The sequence below is a fragment of the Rattus rattus genome, chromosome 8 (assembly GCF_011064425.1).
Source record: "Rattus rattus isolate New Zealand chromosome 8, Rrattus_CSIRO_v1, whole genome shotgun sequence".
Classification (NCBI taxonomy): domain Eukaryota; kingdom Metazoa; phylum Chordata; class Mammalia; order Rodentia; family Muridae; genus Rattus; species Rattus rattus.
Window position 1 is genome coordinate 106,619,855 of NC_046161.1, and position 18,244 is coordinate 106,638,098.

General features: G+C 47.1%; 1 protein-coding gene across 1 annotated transcript in view; it reads right to left on the bottom strand.

Annotated features, from left to right (window-relative positions):
• Window positions 1-6,906: 6,906 nt before the first annotated feature.
• Window positions 6,907-18,244, bottom strand: part of Mcm3ap (minichromosome maintenance complex component 3 associated protein) — a 37,306-nt gene continuing 25,968 nt past the window's right edge. Inside the window, exons 20-28 of the mRNA XM_032911045.1 lie at window positions 17,623-17,776; window positions 16,706-16,964; window positions 16,399-16,496; window positions 15,202-15,592; window positions 14,370-14,627; window positions 13,494-13,623; window positions 11,438-11,638; window positions 10,053-10,203; window positions 6,907-7,182 (exon numbers count right to left, since the gene is read on the bottom strand). Of these exons, the coding sequence (XP_032766936.1) occupies window positions 7,024-7,182; window positions 10,053-10,203; window positions 11,438-11,638; window positions 13,494-13,623; window positions 14,370-14,627; window positions 15,202-15,592; window positions 16,399-16,496; window positions 16,706-16,964; window positions 17,623-17,776 (1,801 nt within the window). The 3' untranslated portion in view covers window positions 6,907-7,023. The remainder of the gene's footprint in view (window positions 7,183-10,052; window positions 10,204-11,437; window positions 11,639-13,493; window positions 13,624-14,369; window positions 14,628-15,201; window positions 15,593-16,398; window positions 16,497-16,705; window positions 16,965-17,622; window positions 17,777-18,244) is intronic.

Below are 18,244 nucleotides of genomic sequence, written 5' to 3' on the forward strand. Positions count from 1 at the left end.
GGGCCGATGCGAGCGCGGCCAATCAGAGCATCACCAGGTGGGCACAAAAGACGCACCGCGACCGCAGTGGTTGGGCTCAGGGCCGCCCGACTCCGCGAGGGCACTAGAGGGTGGGGTCTGCGGAGCGGAAAGCGCTTTGGAGGCTGGGCCTACGAGAGGGGCGGTCCTGTGGACCAGAAGGGCCTATGGGAGAGGCAGGCCTGTGGGAGAGGCGGGGCGGGGCTGGATGGGGCGGGGCGGGGCGGGGCGGGGCGGGCGGGGCGGAGCCGGCCCTCCAGAACAGTTTTGATAGACAGCCTTGGATGTTCTGAGATGGGAAGCCTCCAGGGTTGGTGAAGACCGGCCTCTCCCAACATCTGCAGGAAAGAGGCCGCGGAAACCACGACTGCTTCAGAAGTACGGAGGAGGCTAGAATGGCCTGAGGTGAAAGGAAGATGAGACGCCACGATGGACCATCATGGGGCAGGGGCCTTGACCCGGGTGAAGGAAGAAACTATGATGACACGTGGTTGGGAAGAGCAGAGTAGTGTGCTTGAAAGCCCGCACAGGCTTCTCATAGGGACTAGCTGAGGAGTGTGGGTAAGGCTGTGTCCTGAATCCCAGGAGAAGGTAGAGCTCCACCTCCCTGGCCACAGAACTACTCTCAGGATACCTGGAACATGGGGGTCCTACAAGTTAACGGGGGAAAGGTCTTGATTGTGTTTTAAAGTAGAGAGGGAAGTCTGTGATATATCGACAGAATCAAATAGTGAGGTTCAATGGAGAGCCTTTGAAGAGACAGAAAATAGTTGAAAAGCATTGTTGGCCCGCAGGGATGACAACCAGAGATCTGAAAAATATAGTTCCAAGAACTCACAGCGGCTCGGTGTGCCTTCATCTGTCCTGCAGAGCTCTGACCTCATTACAACTACCCAAACGAGATCGCCTTCCTACACCTAGCCCTCAAAACGCTGTCAAGCAGCCATGGACCACAAATCAGAAGAGGAAGGAGGAGGAGGAGGCAAAAAACACCCGCACACCTTCCCTAGATGGAATATTGGAATTTTAGATGGCTAGTCAGGAACATTAATCTCTTCCTAGCCCAGCTTAGAAACTTAGAAAGATCTAAGACAAGTAGGCATTTTAACTGAGCCTTGCCTCAGACTACTGATTTGAGAACTGGCGTCCAACCTTAAGTCCAGTTCTTAAGAGCACTTGCTGCCCTATCAGAGGACCTGGAATTGGCTTTTAGCACACCCACAAGGTGACTCATAGCCATCTGTAACTCCAGGTCCAAGGAATCTAATGCCACTTCCTGATCTCCTCAGTCACCAGGCATGCATGGGATATACATACATACATAGATGTCAATAAAACAAACATAATTTTAATTTTTAAAATTCCAATAGAAAAGTTGGTTTGAAGGTAATCAACTGGACTAGCTAACTGGTTCACAATGAATGCCTTTCCCCTACACATACATGTCTCAGCTTTTGACCCAGGTGAACAACTGAAGTCTTTGGGAAGTCTTACATGTACCCACCAAGTACATGTAAGCACACATGTAAGACCCAAAAAAAGGTTGCCCAGGGAAGTCTAGCACACTGGACCCTGTTTGTTCTCCCAAATTCACTAAACGAGTCATGTGGTTTCCCTGGAGAAAGAAGCTGGAGCTTTTTCCAGGGAAGTCCTTTTGTGTTAAATCATGAAAAACCGGAAGAATGAATTCTGGTCCGTCAGACTTGAAGAACAGCAAAGCTAGAGAGATGGCAAAGATATTGGCTGCAAAAGAAGTTAGGTTGAGGGGTTGGGGATTTAGCTCAGTGGTAGAGGGCTTGCCTAGCAAGCGCAAGGCCCTGGGTTTGGTCCCCAGCTCCGAAAAAAAAAAAAAAAAAAAAAAAAAAAGTTAGGTTGATATTTTACTGGGCTAAACATCTTTTTTTTTTTTTTGGTTTCTTTTTTTCCGGAGCTGGGGACCGAACCCAGGGCCTTGCGCTTCCTAGGCAAGAGCTCTACCACTGAGCTAAATCCCCAACCCCATGGGCTAAACATCTTATGAGTAAAGTGATATGCTGGGAAAGAAAAATATGAAATCCATCTGCAAATTCACATAGATAAATTACTAGAGACAACCGTAAGAAATGTTTGTCACAACTTGTACCGTGTTTAGCTTATTCTAGAAACCAAATGCAGAAGAGTCTAAGGTTTGGGACCTGGACAACTGGGTATAGAATGAGCTTCCACCTGATCTATATGAAGATTGGGAAACCCTCAGCTGACAAAGACGTTGGAGCCTGAGGGTTTCAAGACAGACCAAGGAGGAAGGCCTTAACTGTGTGTGGAAGTTGGGAAAGATCAGAGGAGCTAGGAAATTCCACTGAGGATATGGTTTGACAAATATCAGACATCCGAGGGGAAGTTTTAAGCAGAAAAGAGAGAAGGCTGGACAGAGGAATCTGAGACTCACTGGGAGGCATTTGAAATCATCAGATTCGATAAGATCGACAAGAAGCTGAACAGAGGAGCTCTAGTTTCCCAGTCCGTTGATGAGGAAAAACTAAGGGAAGAGAGTCAAGGAGAGCGAGTGAAGACTTCGTCTGACGGAAGCTCTGAAGGGATTACAAAATGGAGTTGATGGTAACTGCTGATTAGATGTGGGGGAAGTGGCTAGTCAATGGCTGGGGGGGGGTTATAAAATGGGGTTGATGGTAATTGCTCATTCCCTGTGAGGGAAATTATTACAGGCTCTGAAGGGATTATAAAATGGACTTGATGGTAATTGCTGACTGGACATGGGGAAATAATTACTGACTGAGGAGCCTTAGGAAACAGAGATGACAGAAGATATTTCTAGTTAAAAGCTCCAGGCTGGGGCTGGAGAGATGGCTCAGTGGTTAGAGCACTGACTGCTCTTCCAGAGGTCCTGAGTTCAAATCCCACCAATCACATGATGGCTCACAATCATCTGTAATGGGATCTGATGTCCTCTTCTGGTGTGTCTGAGGACAGCGACAGTGTACTCGTATACATAAAGTAAATAAATCTTTAAAAAAATAAAAAAAAGAAACTTGCACCTCCACATTACCTCACTGAACTACAAAAGAAGCGCCAAGAAAAAGCTGCCCAGGCAAATCCTCATTTCTTTAAAATTCTGTTACTTAAAAAAAAAAAAAAAAAGATTTATTTATTTATTTATTATATATAAGTACATTGTATCTGTCTTCAGACACACCAGAAGAGGGCATCAGATCCCATTACAGATGGTTGTGAGCCACCATGTGGTTGCTGGGAATTGAACTCAGGACCTCTGGAGGAGCAGACAGTGCTCTTAACCACTGAGCCATCTCTCCAGCCCATGAGTCCTCATTTTTAAACTATTACGTTTAGAATAAGTTTGTTTAATGGTAATATGAATTGGGGTAGGGGAGACTAATAAAAGGCAGAGAGTTGAGACATTTGAGAGTGCCATAGACAGAAGTGGTGTACTACGGTATTTTAAATTTTAGTTTCACAAATGTGTCTGATTTTTTTTTTTTTTGGTTCTTTTTTTTTTGGAGCTGGGGACCAACCCAGGGCCTTTGCGCTTCCTAGGCAAGCGCTCTACCACTGAGCTAAATCCCCAACCCCTGTGTCTGATGTATTTTAATCATATTCATCCTCACTCTATGGCCCAACTTCTGGAAGTCCACCCACCACCCTCAGAAGTGACCTTAGAAATTTCAAGGGCCTGCAAGATGGCTTAGTGGGCGTGGGTAAAGGCACTCGATGTATAAGTCTGGGTAGAGGAACCGACTACACAAAGTTGTCCTCTGCTCTCTGTGTACACTTGGTGGCATGCATGCCCCATCCAACACACACCATCCACGTGTACAACACACACACACACACACACACACACACACACACACACACACACACATTTCAAGAACAACTTTAAATATCTTTAAACTTCTTTTCAAGAAACAAGAAGACTAAAAGGTAGTAATTCCCCATCTAAAACCTTATTTTCACTGAATGCTGAATCAAATATAAGGATAGGAATAGAAACATTCTACATTCGAAAGCTCAGAGGGTACTATAGCATGAGCTTCATAAAATAAAAAACATACTAGTATAGAGGAAGAAGATTCAGAACTCAGGAAAGTTCGAGGGTCACCAAGAGAAAATGGAACTAGAACTTTACCTTAGAGACATGACTGTGTTAGATGGCCTGAGAGTTTTGGGTGAAGTCGTGTCGAGAACATAGAACAAAAACAAAACAGGAACAGCCAAAATTGTACCTGAATGAAATAAAGTCATAATTTGGTAATAAATTCGGCCACTAACAGTAAACGTAAAGCTAGACTGAACTTCGAATTCAGCCATCAGTAAACTAAATAAGAAGACAAGTAGCAGGGAAAACATAGATATATAGATAGGTGTGATATACATTGTAGGGCAGATAGTACTTTTATTGCAGGAAAATAATGTCACTATTAAAATCCAAGGTTAAGGAGTAAACATTCAGGAGCCTACAGGATGGCTCAGTAGACAGAAGTGCTTGCCCCAATCATAAAAGCCTTAGGTTGATTCAGAACCTACATAGTAGGAAAAAATAATGCAAGTTTCCCCTGACTTCTGCATTCGAGTACTTGATCTCTGTTGGTAAAACTATTTAGGAAGGATTCGGAGGCGTGGCCTTGTTGGAGGAGGTGTGTCACTGGGGTGGGTGGGGTGAGTTTTCAAAAGCCTAGGCCACTTCCAGTTGGCTCTGTCCCCTGCCTGTGGATGAAGACGAAACCCTTGGTTACTGCTCCAGTAGCCTGCCTGCCTTCCTATTGCCCGGTGTACCCCTAAACACCCTAAATACCCTCTAAACACCCCCAGTAAATGCGTGTACCACGGTGTCTTATTACAGCCACAGAAAAGTAACGCACACACAATAAATAAATGCTTAAAATAACATCAAATGTTTCTTGATTAACAGTGAGCCATTGAGGAGGGGAAAAACTTGGGGAGAGGGCTCAGCGGGTAAAAGCACGAACTACACAGCTAATAGCCTACGTGTGACCCTGCAAACACACAGAAGCAGTGGTGTGCATCTGTAAGCCTGGCACTCCTATTACGAAAATGGAGACAAGAGCTGGTTGGAAGGGACCGGAGACATGGCTCCGTGGTTATGAGCACTAGCTGCTCTCCTAGAAAACCTGGTTGGAGTCCCAATACTCCATATGTAACTCCAGTTCCAGGGAATCTGACACCCTCTTCTGCCTCTATGGGCACTAGGTATACACGTGGTATACAGGTATAAATGCAAATTACTCATACACATAAGAAAGAATTGGCTGGGAGCTCAAGGGTCAGCTAGCCTGAGGTATACCATACAGCCCCGTAAATGAGAGACCCTACCTCAAGAAGGATGGAAGGTGAGAAGTGACTCCTAAGAGTCGTTCTTTGAGCCCTTTGTGGATGCACAAGTGCACAACACACACATGCACACAAGTCACACATGCACACGTGCACACATGGAGAAAGGGGAGAGGGAGATATTTGTGCCAGCGAGATGGCTCGGTGGGTAACGGTGCTTGCCTCCAAGCCAAATGATCCTAGTTCAATCCCCAGATGCATATGGTGGAAGGAGAGAACTGACTCCTGAAAGTTTCTGTGAGTGTATGTGTGGAAATCAGAGGACCGAATGCTCTTCTTGACTAGAATCTGAGGGCTGAGAGTCTGGAAAGGCTTAGTGCCCAATTTAAGAGAAGTGGCCATCACTATGTTTATTAATACGTCTCCCACTCCTTGCAACATGCCATTTGACATATTTACGTGCCCGTGTAGTCTGCACTCATGTAGTGCACCCCGTGCAGGTGTGCCTGCAGGGGTCAGAAGAGGGATGCAAGATCTTCTGGAAACCACCGTCGGTCCTTCTGCAAGAACAACTGTGAAGTGACAGCCATCCCTCCAACCTCTCCCACATGTTATTTTTTAAGAGAAAATGGGATCAGGTCACTTCGAATGTTTTTCCACAACTAATCCCCTATGGCCCTCGGAGTGTAGTGTGAGCCTGCTGGCCTGTTCCTTTCATTTGGCTGCACCACCAACTCATGCCTCTATGCTTTCCTGGTGCCCTCTCACGGATACTATACATTCTCAAAACTGAATGTGTACCCATATAGTCTTGAAATGTATGTATGTATGTATGTATGTATGTACGTACATACGTGTGTGTCTGTTGGCTCTCCTGATGAGCAAAGCTGACCTTGCAGTGAGAGGCCTGTGTCTTACTTGTCCCTGCATTTCTGATATCTAGGACATTGGGGACAGTGACTTTACTAAGAGAATTAATCATCTATTACAAACAGTATAAGCTGTCAATGGATTACCGAGGGAGGGAGAATCGGTTTTTTTCCAGGTAGCAGATCTGTTGGGTTCTCCAATCCTATATGGTCAGCCCTAAATTCATAAGCATACAAGCAGCATTAAATAGACTCAGTAGATGTATGTATATGTAAGGATTACAGAAGAGCAGGTCATGAATCCCAGTGTAGAGGGGGAGAGGGAGGAGCAGAAATGATGTAAATACAGTATGCTCATACATGAAATTCTCAAAATATGTATGTATAGAAAACCAGAAAGTTGGGGCTGGGGAGATGGCTCAGCGGTTAAGACACTGACTGCTCTTCCAGAGGTCCTGAGTTCAAATCCCAGCAACCACATGGTGGCTCACAGCCATTGGAATGGGATCTGATGCCCTCTTCTGCTGTGTCTGAAGATAGCTGCACTGTATTCATATACATAAAATAAATAAATCTCTAAAAAAATGAAAGAAAACCAGAAAGTTACAAACACTCCCTCAGAGTATTTTCTGTTGTGTGTGAGAGAAGTCTAAGAGCACAAAACAAATACTATTAAAAATATCACATAGTCTTTTATACATGAAACTAGGGCTCTTGAATGATTCAAGAAGTTTATTTGCATAATTAATAGTCACATTTCCAACAGCATTTACAACACAATTGAATACAGACAAGCCATTATGAAGAAAACTCTCTCTCGTCAGACAGCTCATATGTCCACCATGTCCAGCAGTGCAGAGAGATGTAGCTCAGAGGCCGCTTCTTCTGCCCTTGAACTTTGGATCAGCCTTTCCAGGTGCTTCAGCTTTTCAGTCAGAGATGTGTCTGATGCCTCTGAGAACCGCACGTGGTCTCCTGTCCCTGCATTCTAATGGAATAAAACAGAGGCCAAAAGTGGTGATGTGTGGAGGCATCGCATCCGATTCATGCTCACATCCCTTAGAGCCTCTCAGGCTCAACAGAGGCCTCGCCTGGTGTCTCCTCCACCTGCCAGCCTCCTCTACTACACACACAGCCAGTACTCTATGGGGGCTTAGCCGAGCTCCCACCGTGGGTCATCTATTAATTCTACACATAATCAATTCCACTGCGAAGACTTGTACAGTCCACTTTGTAACTAGCTGGCAACGTCTTCAGAGAGAATTAGTCAGAGTATAAATCTGGGGAGGGGGTTGAGTGGAGTTGAGAAAGGGTGGAATACAGCTTGGGATAGCCTCAAACTTGCTACATAGTAGAGGCTAGCCTTGAACTCCTGAGCTGCCCACGTCCATCCATCTCCAAGTGCTGGTACGAGTGTACACCACCATGCCTCATGGTAAGTCAAAGAGAAGAGTATTTTTTTTTTTTTTTTTGGTTCTTTTTTTCGGAGCTGGGGACCAAACCCAGGGCCTTGCGCTTCCTAGGCAAGCGCAAAGAGTATTTTTTTTAAAAGATTTATTCATTTATTATATATAAGTCCACTGTCGCTGTCTTCAGACACACCAGAAGAGGGCATTGGATCCCATTACAGATGGTTGTGAGCCACCATGTGGTTGCTGGGAATTGAACTCAGGACCTCTGGAAGAGCAGTCGGGTGCCCTTCATCACTGAGCCATCTCTCCAGCCCAAGAGAAGACCAAACCCGTAAAGGCAAACAGTGTGCTCTTACTTTCCTTCCTTTTGCGAGGCTTTCTCACCTGCCCCCGGCGTGTTCCCTCAGTTAAACTGTTCCTGCCTCCTCACCCGCCAAGAAAAACATGGAGAGGCTTTGGGGCCTGGAAGATCTGGCTGTGAAATTTACTTCTGTGAGCTCACCTTCGTCACTTATCTTCAGGGAAAGTTAATCCCAGAACTGAGTCTGGTCAGTGTTAAGGTTCACACAGTTCTAGGGCCCCACAGAAGAGCTAGTGTTCTTGTATGTGCTGGTTTGGTCCTGTTTATTTTGTTTTATTTTCTGAGACAGTTTGTGTAGCCCTGGCTGTCCTGGAACTTGCTTTGTAGACAAGGCTAGCCTCAAATTCAACAGATCGCCTGCCTGTGCCTTTCAAGTGCTGGGATTAAAGGTGTGTGCCCCCACTTCCTAGCTGTGCTGGTTGGTTTCAAGCTAGGTATTGTTATGGAAGAGAAAAATCTCAATCAAGAAAACGCCCCCTTTTTCTTGATTAATGTGGGAGGGCCTTATTGTGGGTGGGGCCACCCCGAAATTAGTTTGTCTGTGTTCTATAGGAAAGCAGGCTGAGTAAGCATGGAAGCAAGCCAGGAAGCAGCACCCTCGTGGCCTGTGCATCAGCTCCCGCCTCCAGGGAGTTCCTGCTCTGACTTCCTTGGATGAACTCTAAACCCTTTCTTTCAGCTGCTATGGTCATGGTGTTCTAGGACAGCAAGAGAAACTGATTAAGAAATTCGTTACTGGGCCTTGCGGCACCACTGGGACAACCTGAGCAAGCATTTTGGAGGATTGTGCATGGACCTGGAACTCTGGACTAGAAAAGCCCTTGAGTGTTCAGAGTTTAAGGAACTGTGTGGGAACACAGAAAACGATGACAGTCAGATGGTGGAGGCCTGGCCTGGGGTGTCTGAGAGGGGAGTCTTGAGTCCCTCAAGTACTCTATGGTTGTTTACATAATACAGTGAGACCTTTGCTTTGCTGGGAGCTGCAGAATCAGTCACAAGTAAGAAACTGGGAGCACTGAGGTGAAATATTCTGAAGTGTTTACTCCGGATGAGCACACAGAGGCTCATGGCCCAGAGGGAACTAAGGCTGCATCGCATGTTGGCATCTGAACTTGGGAGTGTAAGACTGTGCCAGGTCGCACTGGTTTTGAGGGCACAGAGGGGCAGTAGAAGGCTCAGGATTGAAAGGGTCGTGGTGAGGTAATGCTTGCCTCTCGTGGCAGGAGCAGAGAACCCTGAAGAAAGCCCGAGAGGCGTTATTCTTGCAGGAGCTGCCCGGCTGCAATGGGGACTCAAAAGCACTGGAGACGACTGTACATGAGGTGACCTGAGCACCAGGGGTCGCAGCAGCTGTGGCGTGCAGCCAGCCCGAGCATGGAAGACAAGCTGAAGGGGCAGCCAGCGCCCAGGCATTTTGAAGAAGCCCAGGAGATGAGCGCGAATGTCAGACTGGCCTGGGCTTCTCTGGGCTGTGACTGTGCTCATATTTTCCTTCTTAGAGTAAGAACCTACGTAACTAGTTCTTATTTTACAAGTGCTATAGTTCAGAGATGTTTAACTTTCAAAAAGACATAGGAATTTTAGAGACTTTGGATATTTATAGAGGTTCTGGATATTTTAGAGAACTCTTGGATTTTTTTAAAGTCTAAAATGGTGTTTATTTGGGGCATGAGAGGCGGGATGAGAAGGGAGCGTGGGCATAGAAAGAAAGGTGAAGGACAGAAGGAGAGAGCAGAAAGAAGGGAAGAGGCTGGCCAGGAGGATGGGGGAGGGAGGACGGGGGGGGGGAGGAAGGAAAGGAGGGAGAGGCCAGAGAGAAGGAAAGGACAGGGAAAGAGTGAACTTTTGGATTTTTTTAAAAAGACAGAACTTTTAAAGAATTTAAAATGGCTTTGGGTTTGTTTTTTCTTTTTTCTCCTTCATTTTTCAGGACAGGGTTTCTCTGTGTAGCCCTGGCTGCCCTGGTACTCACTCTGTAGAGCAGGCTGGCCTCGAACTCATGGAGTGCTGGGATTAACGGTGTGGTCTACTGAGGCTGGTGCACTCTGCCTTTAACTCTGGAAATGTCAAGGGGCTTGCTCTCACCTGAGGACTTGTGGATGTCTTCACCTTGGTCTGAGTTTTGATGGCATCAGGATAAGGCACTAATGTCTGAGGGAGGTAGAGAGGCAGGCGGGCTGACTCGGTGAAGGCCTGTGAGTCTCGTGATAGCCACTGCTGAAGTTGATCTTCAAACCTGAGACAGAGGAGATCCCCAAGTGAGGAACACAGAGCTAGCTCTAAGAGCCTGACCAGCACTCACGTCCGGTACTGGGAGCCTGTCAGCGGGTTTGTGTGCTGACCTGCACGGCCTAGGAGAGGGGAGAGCAGTGCCCAGAGAGCCCTGGGGGTGGAGCACTGCTGGAGGTCAAACTGCAACCCCCGGGGAGAGCTGCCCTCAGCTACAGAATGCAGTGGTCCTCTCTAGCAACAGGAGGGAGGGGCGCACCAGGGCAGCTTAAGTACTCAGTGCTGGAAAGTGTGGCGGGGCAAGGCAGGGTGATGGGAAGGAAGACAAGCTTGACCAAGTTCTGTCTTCCCAGCTCGTTTCTCATGGTGAATGCCCGGAAGAGGAAGGTACAGAGGAAGGGAAGTCAGTAAGCAGAGGAGGCTCTGCACTAGCTCCCGCCCACCTAGGAAGAGATATCCACTGAAGCGCCAGGCTTCCCAAGGGCCCAGAGGCAGTGGTCAGCCAATGCAGACCAGGCTAGGTAGACTTAGCTACACATTTTCCTTCCTCTAGAACATTTAACAAATTTTTAAAATAATAAGCAACGAAGCCAATTTCAAATGACAAAACATAGAATATTCTTTCTAGAATATTCTAGTCTGTCTCTTAAGAGCTTATAATTTTTAACAATTCTTTTTAGTATAGGTGTGTGTATGTACACATCTGAGTGTGTGCACATGAGCGCTCGCTCACAGAGGCCAGAGGGGTGAGATCGGTGGAGCCACCTGCCTTGGGTACCAAAAAGAGGTCCTCTGGGAAATGCGCATGTGCTCTTAAACTCTGAGCCTAGCTCCAGCCCATGCTTATACTCTAGAAATGTTTGACTTCCTTTCCTTTTTTCTCTCTTCTTTCCCTTCCTTTTCTTTTTTTTTTAATTATTTATTTTATTCATATGAGTACACTGTTGCTGCCCTCAGACACACCAGAAGAGGGCATCGGTTCCCATTACAGATGGTTGTGAGCCACCATGAGGTTGCTGGGAATTGAACTCAGGACCTCTGGAAGAGCAGTCAGTGCTCTAACCGCTGAGCCATCTCTCCAGCCCGCCCCCTTTTCTTTTTAAATAAAGTCTCATCACTTTAACCCTTGCCAGCCCAGCTGCCCCTTCCGAGCACTGGCTGTCTTGACTTATCAGAGCCATGGTCAGTCTCCTGCAGAAGTGGAAGGAATGAATGACTACGTAGGACGGGGACAGACGAACCTCTTGTTCTCTTCTCTCTCTTCCAGCAGACTGTTGTTCAGACACTGCGCCAGGAGCTCTTCTGCAGAGGCCCCTCGCAGCAGATCCTCTGTACTGAGGCTCCCCTCTCGGCCACCGTCTTCCTTCTTCTTCCCTTTATGGCGTACATGAAGCAATGGAGTAGGAAAACTGCTTGTAGGATGAAAAGACTTTATCCCCGAACTGTAAACACAAGGTCAAGTTCTTACAGTCAAGATGCAAAGTAGATAACAATATTGTGCAAAGCACAGACAGGCCTGGGCACGTGTTCGTGCCATGAACAAAAGCCTCAAGACCCATGTGCTCTGTTGGGTGGTTTACACTCATGTCAGCCCTGGGCCTGCCTCCACATCCCTCAAGTCAGGGAATATGGCAACCAGAGGGCAGCTATCGTACTGCGCTAATACAGTGATTCTCTCACACACATCGAGACACTGCTGATCCGGCCTGGTGGCATGCACCTTTAATTCCAACACTCTGGAAGCAGACACAACAGATTTCTGTGAGCTCAAAGCCAGCCACACCTACATAGTGAGTTCCAGGCCAGCCAGGGATACAAAACATCAAAGAGAGGAAGGGAGGAAGGGAAGGAGGGGAGAGAGAAGGATGGAGAGGGAGATGGACAGACACAGAGGACAGCTATTGCTTCCCAACATTCACTTTCTAGAGACACTGGGCTCTCAGAAGTGCTTTAATCCAGGCCTTTGTTTCTTATACTAGTCTAACTCTGTCTGTCAAGTGTGTATTTTAAGATATACTTTATGAGGGGTTGGGGATTTAGCTCAGTGGTAGAGCGCTTGCCTAGAAATTCTCATTTTTGATATTTATGCCTAGCTGTCTTGTATTGTTGGGACCTCAAATACATCAGGCACCTTGAATGACAGCCCGGACAGCACATACTGTCCAGCCTTCATGCCTAATGCTTTATGGGAGAACATGATTTTTTGTTGTCGCTGCTTTTATTTTACCGGGTGTGTTTGCATTTCTGCTTTAGCAGATTTTTGATAGGTAGCTGTGTGGTCAGTTGTACCTGTCAGCTAGAAAGCATGCAGAACCCTCTAGGAAAGAGTCACCATGAGGGACTTGGTCTGAAGACATGTTTGTGGAGGACTGTCTTGACGACAATGTGGGAAGACTTAAGCCACCACTGCAGCCTCCACTCTCTACTGAGGCCAACCTGTAAACATTCTGTCTTCACTCTGGACAGCAGCTAGCTGCTCTGACCTCCCCACCGTGAGAAACTGGCCTGGAATAGAAGCTCAAACCCTTTCCCCCAGGTCCCTTTTGTCGATGGAGTATTTGACCTAAGACAGTAGCCTAGTGCCATGGGCAGTGCACAGGTAGAGGTCGGAGAGCAATTCTGTGGAGTCTGCTCTCTCCTTCCAACTGACACAGGGTTCGAACTCAGGCTGCCAGGCTGCAACAGCAAGCACCCTGACCTGCTGAGCTGTCCATCTCGCCAAGTTTAAGCTTTAAGAAGTTCATCTTGTGGAGCTGAGTCAGCTGCTGCTCTTCCAGAGAACGCTATTCCCACGCCTGCACGTAGGCTCACAACTATCTGTAACTCCAGTTCTAGGGAATACGATGGTGGCCCACAAGTAGTGCACTGACATACATGTAGGCAAAACGACCATATATATAAAATACATAAACATTTTAAATTATTCCAACACTTACTGAAATAGTCACCTACTCTTTCTTCTATTGTAGTGGCAAATTATATATAGAGTTCTCCTGCTGCTACTGTTTCTTCTGGGAGAAAGGCTTCTGGGAATGCATACAGGGGTGGCACTGAGTAACTGTGAACTAGGTTTATGAGATGAGATATCAGCCTTTTACCTGCCTTCTCCAGTTAGGGTTGACCTGAGCTCATCTGGTAAATGGAGAGAGGTGGCTGCTCAAGTAAGTGTCTATGCTGGGGGAGCGGCCGTGCTTTGCAGGGTTGTCAGTTTGTCTGTGACAGGACAGGTGTAGTGGTCTAGATGTGGCCAGCACAGTTTAGAACAGAGACAGAAAACACACTCCACATGGGCCTCACCATCCTTGACTCAGCTGAAGTTCCCTCTGGGTCTGCATTCTGGCCTGCTCCCATGACGAGGGAACAGTGTATTTCCTTAGACGATTTTTGAAAAAATATACACATATTTGACCATCTTCACTCAGCGCATCTGAGGAAACAGTACAAGAACGGATTTTTAGAAATCATACATTTAAAGTGTAACAGATGACCACTTGACACTCACTTAAACCCACCTATTTAAGGGCAAACCTCACTAATGTAACTGCTGTGCGTGAATGGGACCTGCCTCCATGCAGACTGTGGAGGGGCTCACAGGAGGCCGATTCCAGGGAAGGGAGTCAGTGCTCTTTTCTCCTAGCACCTTTTTTGGATTGTTTTGCTTTTTTTTTATTTGTTTGGTTTTCTGAGACAGGGTTTCTCTGTGTATCCCTGGCTATCCTAGAACTTGCTCTAAAAACCACACTGGCCTCAAAACTCAGAGATCTGCCTGCCTCCGCATCCTTCGTGCTGGGAGTAAAGGTACCTCATACCTGGCCTTGTTTGTGTGTTTTGAAACAGGGTCTCTCTATATAGTCCTGGCTATCCTATAACTTGCTAGGTAGACCAGGCTGGCCTCAAATTCACAGAGATCATCCTGTGAAAGGATAAGACATGGACCACCATGCCCAGTCAAGCCTTAGTGCTTCACAAAGTTTCTAAGACTTTCCTGGTCTAATTTTAACAAAAGAACAGAGATGGCTTTGCCTGTTTGGCTTGCCAGAGCTGCACAATGAGACCCCATTTAAAACAAATAACTACCGACCTAACTTACTGAAACCCCACCCCCTCTTCTGGTAAAATTAGCCTAGGAAACGTCTCCTGAGGACCCAGCCCCCAAACACTGAAGACAACCACCTAATGTGACGGGGAGCCGGGGGGGTGTCCAGTCCCTTAGCTTGTGATTGATGCATAAGGTGATGATGTCATCCCACGGGATCTCGGCAACAGAAGGCCCCGACTGCTGGCCTGGAGAGAGGCTCTTGCTCTTCCACTTCTGGTATGTTCTGCACAGCAGGCTCTCCACCTGTGACCGCAGGACAGGCTGTGTCCTGCACGAGCTGGGAATCTGGGACGTGTACTGGATCACCATGGAACACACAGGGAGCCAGGGGGCTGCAGGGAAAGTTACAGGTTTGACCAACAATCAGTGAGCGTGAACTGTGATCAAGGCTCTGCTTCCTCAGTGTGTAAGGCCACAAGCTCTGCCAGCCACTGAGCAGGCTCCCTCCCTCCCAGTGCCACAGAGAGGAAAGAGCGGCACTGCAGCATCAGGTCTGGGTCAGCCTTGGCTACCTGTGGAGTCTGCACAACAGCCCATAGGCCTCTCCACACACGGTAGGCAGTGAGGCTTTAAAGGACACTGACACACACTAGCATAAGTGCTGTGGACCAGCAGACTCAGCAGCTCAGACAGTCGCAGAAGCCTCATGCTCTGCCTATCTCTTCTGGTAAGTGGGACCTGTGGGACAGTTGTCTCAGGACTGTCCTGGGGAAAAGGACAACAGCTCCAACTCCAGAAAATCCTGTTTTATCCCGACCCAGAAACCCAAAGGTTGACAGTTGATGCAGACAGGTGCACAGTAGAAGTGAACTGTAGACTTCACACTGGGACACACCCCTGTACAGTGTCTCTAAAACAAGACAACAGGAGGCTAGCCCTTCACTCCTTCCTCAGAGAGGTACATACCCGCTGGGGGTGGAAGATCCATCTGTGGAAGCTGGAACCCAAGCACAGCTTGCTTCAGCCAAGCTAGATGCTCTGGTGAGTTCCAGTGCAAGTGAGGAAGTAGCTGGCTGCCTCCCACCTCAGCAAATTCCGTGACAGGCCAGGAGATGTCACCCAGCTGCTCAGAGGACACCACAGAGGCCAGGAACTGCAGCACACTGTTGAACAACTCAATAATGGCGCTAGGCTCCTGGGAGGCCAGGCTGCCCAGGCGTCTCTCTCTCCTGTCGTGGAAAAACCGACCACTGAACTCACGGCTGATCCCATCCTCAACATACTGAATAAGGGTTTGGCAGCAAAGGTCTAGGGCTTGAGGGCACCGGGAGATCAGCCACTGGACTGCTCCAGAAACCTGAGGAACAAGACAATTGGGAGAGGTCTGCACAAACAATTCACACTCATTTTAAAACGTAGTTTTCTAAAGGGGCTTAAAACTAGCACTCTGCCCTTTGTTGTATAGGAAAATGCCCAAGAACGAACTCTCAGGCACAAGCCCTCCGTCTGGGTTTCTAGAGCCTTGCAGACGTGCCTCACAGAAGCACCCAAGGGTGTCCCCCGAGTCTCATCTAACCACTAAGTGGAGCCTGCAGAGGGCTCCTCAAAGGACCAAGGACCTCATGAGGTCTTCCTTGCCACCCACGGCAGCAGAGCCACACCACCTTAGAAGAGCGGCTTCAGCCTTGGGACAGATAGAATCCCTACACTTCCTCTCCTAAACCACTTTCAGCAACCTTTTCAGGAAATCTCGGTAATGTTATTTCTTTGTGTTTTGTAAAAGCGACCATTCTAAAAAAATAATTAGGTAAATCTGACATTCAGATGTAAGATATGGTCATTTTAAATTCATAAAAGCAAAGCCAAAAAACTTAATTTATTACTGGAAGCATAACTATGGATTTTTTAAATTTTATTTTTATTCCTGCTGGTATCTTTAGATATATATATATATATATATATAAAACATAAAATGGCAATCACTAATCTGAGCTAGAGAGGGCGGCACGTGCCTATATTCCCAACAGAGAGGGAGAGGCAGCTTCACTTCTAGGTGACCCTGACTGCCTAGCAAACTTGAGATCCAAACAATAACAACCACTTACATAAAATTCAAGAAAACACAAAGGGCCTTGATAGACCTCTAAAAGGATGAAACGTTACCTTCACTGTGCCATGTAAATCGTTAACAGAATCAGGAATCTCAACAACGATGTAATCTGAAATCAGCTTGGCTGAAATCAAATCTTGTAACATCAGACCTTTAAGAGAAACAGGAAGGCCCATGTAATAATACTCATTTACACATGTGACACATCCCAAGCTGGTCGTTGGCCCTCCACGCTGTAGACAGAACAAATAAGGCTCTAGTCCCCAAAGTTCCCACACTGTTCTGCCAGCCATCCATCATGCCCAAGCCCCACCCACTTCTTAAAGGTGCTGGGTCAGCAATGAGGCTTCCCTCACACACCGTCCTCTACTCCCTTCCCCGTGGAGTCTCCTCTGGAGCTGGGCACGAGGACCACCAGCGGCAGGGCAGGCTGGAAGGGCTTGGCCTGGAGAAGCTGCTTGAGCTGCAGTAAAGCCGACAGCCAGTACAGGTCCTCCTCTGCTACATCCTCACTCTTCACTTTGGGGGGAAGCAGCAGCATGAGCCCACTGGCTCCCAACAGGTCCTTCCGTGTCTCCACGGCATCGAGGGCGCTGTCACTGAGGGTGCCACGAGCCACCTGCAGCAAATCGAAGATGTCAGGGTGACTGTACCAGAGGACAAGACAGAGCAGACAGTCTGCCTCAGCCAGGACAGCTCCGGGGTTCCAGTCACCACGCTGAGCGAGGCATGGTGGCTCATGCCATTCCCCCAGCACTCAGGAGGCAGAGGTAGGTGGATCTCCGAGTGCTGGATCAAGGGCAGCCTGGTCTACAGAGTGAGTTCTAGGACAGTGAGCAGTGTGGGATACAAAGAGAAACCCAACAAAAACAAAACAAGAAAAGCAGAGAGGGGCTGGAGAGATGGCCCCACTCTTCCAGAGGTCCTGAGTTCAATTCCCAGCAACCACATGGTGGCTGCTCACAGATGCCCTCTTCTGGTGCGTCTGAAGACGACGACAGTGTACGCATATAAAATAAATAAATAAATCTTAAAAAAAAAAGCAGAGAGAGACAGAGACAGACAGACAGACAGAGAGTGGGGGCAGGGGGATAAGTTAAGTATACTTTTGGAGAGAAAGGGAATCAGAAATCCTGCCCCCCCATATGTCCTTTCTTCAGAACCATCCAGAGGGCATATGTCAGGCAAGGGACTAAACCAAGAAAAGGTATTGTAAAAAATACCTTTATAATTTCAGTACATCGGATGAGAGATAACACGAAGTGACTGTCACTCACCTTTATACACACGTTGACAGAAACTGTTTGATCCCCTTTACTACTGAGTGTATTAAAGACTGAGAGGGTCTGGATGTCACCAGCATTATCTCGTGTGTCATCCACCAGGCTGCCATCTCCTGTGAATTTGACTTTTAACCAATTTTCTAGTATTCTGTAGATGAAAGAAGTAACATTTGAGGGAATGTCTAATTTTAAAATGACTTACAGAAATCTTCAGGAAAACAAGAGAAATACCATATGGATACAGGGTCCCAGACACCAGATCTTATTGTGAAGTTCACCTGAACAAAACAGGTTATTATTTTAAGATAGAGTTTGGACCTCTTCCAATTATTTATCTAAGTAAATAGAAAGGACAGTCATGGAACTGGCTCATTCTAATGAGATTTAAAACTGTGAACCAGGGCTGGAGAGATGGCTCAGTGGTTAAGAGAGCCGACTGCTCTTCCAGAGGTCCTGAGTTCAAATCCCAGCAACCACATGGTGGCTCACAACCATCTGTAATGAGATGTGATGCCCCCTTCTGGTGTGTCTGACGATAGCTACAGTGTACTTACATATAATAAATAAATTAAAAAAAAAAAAAACAAAAAAACCTGTGAACCAAAAAGCAAAGGAC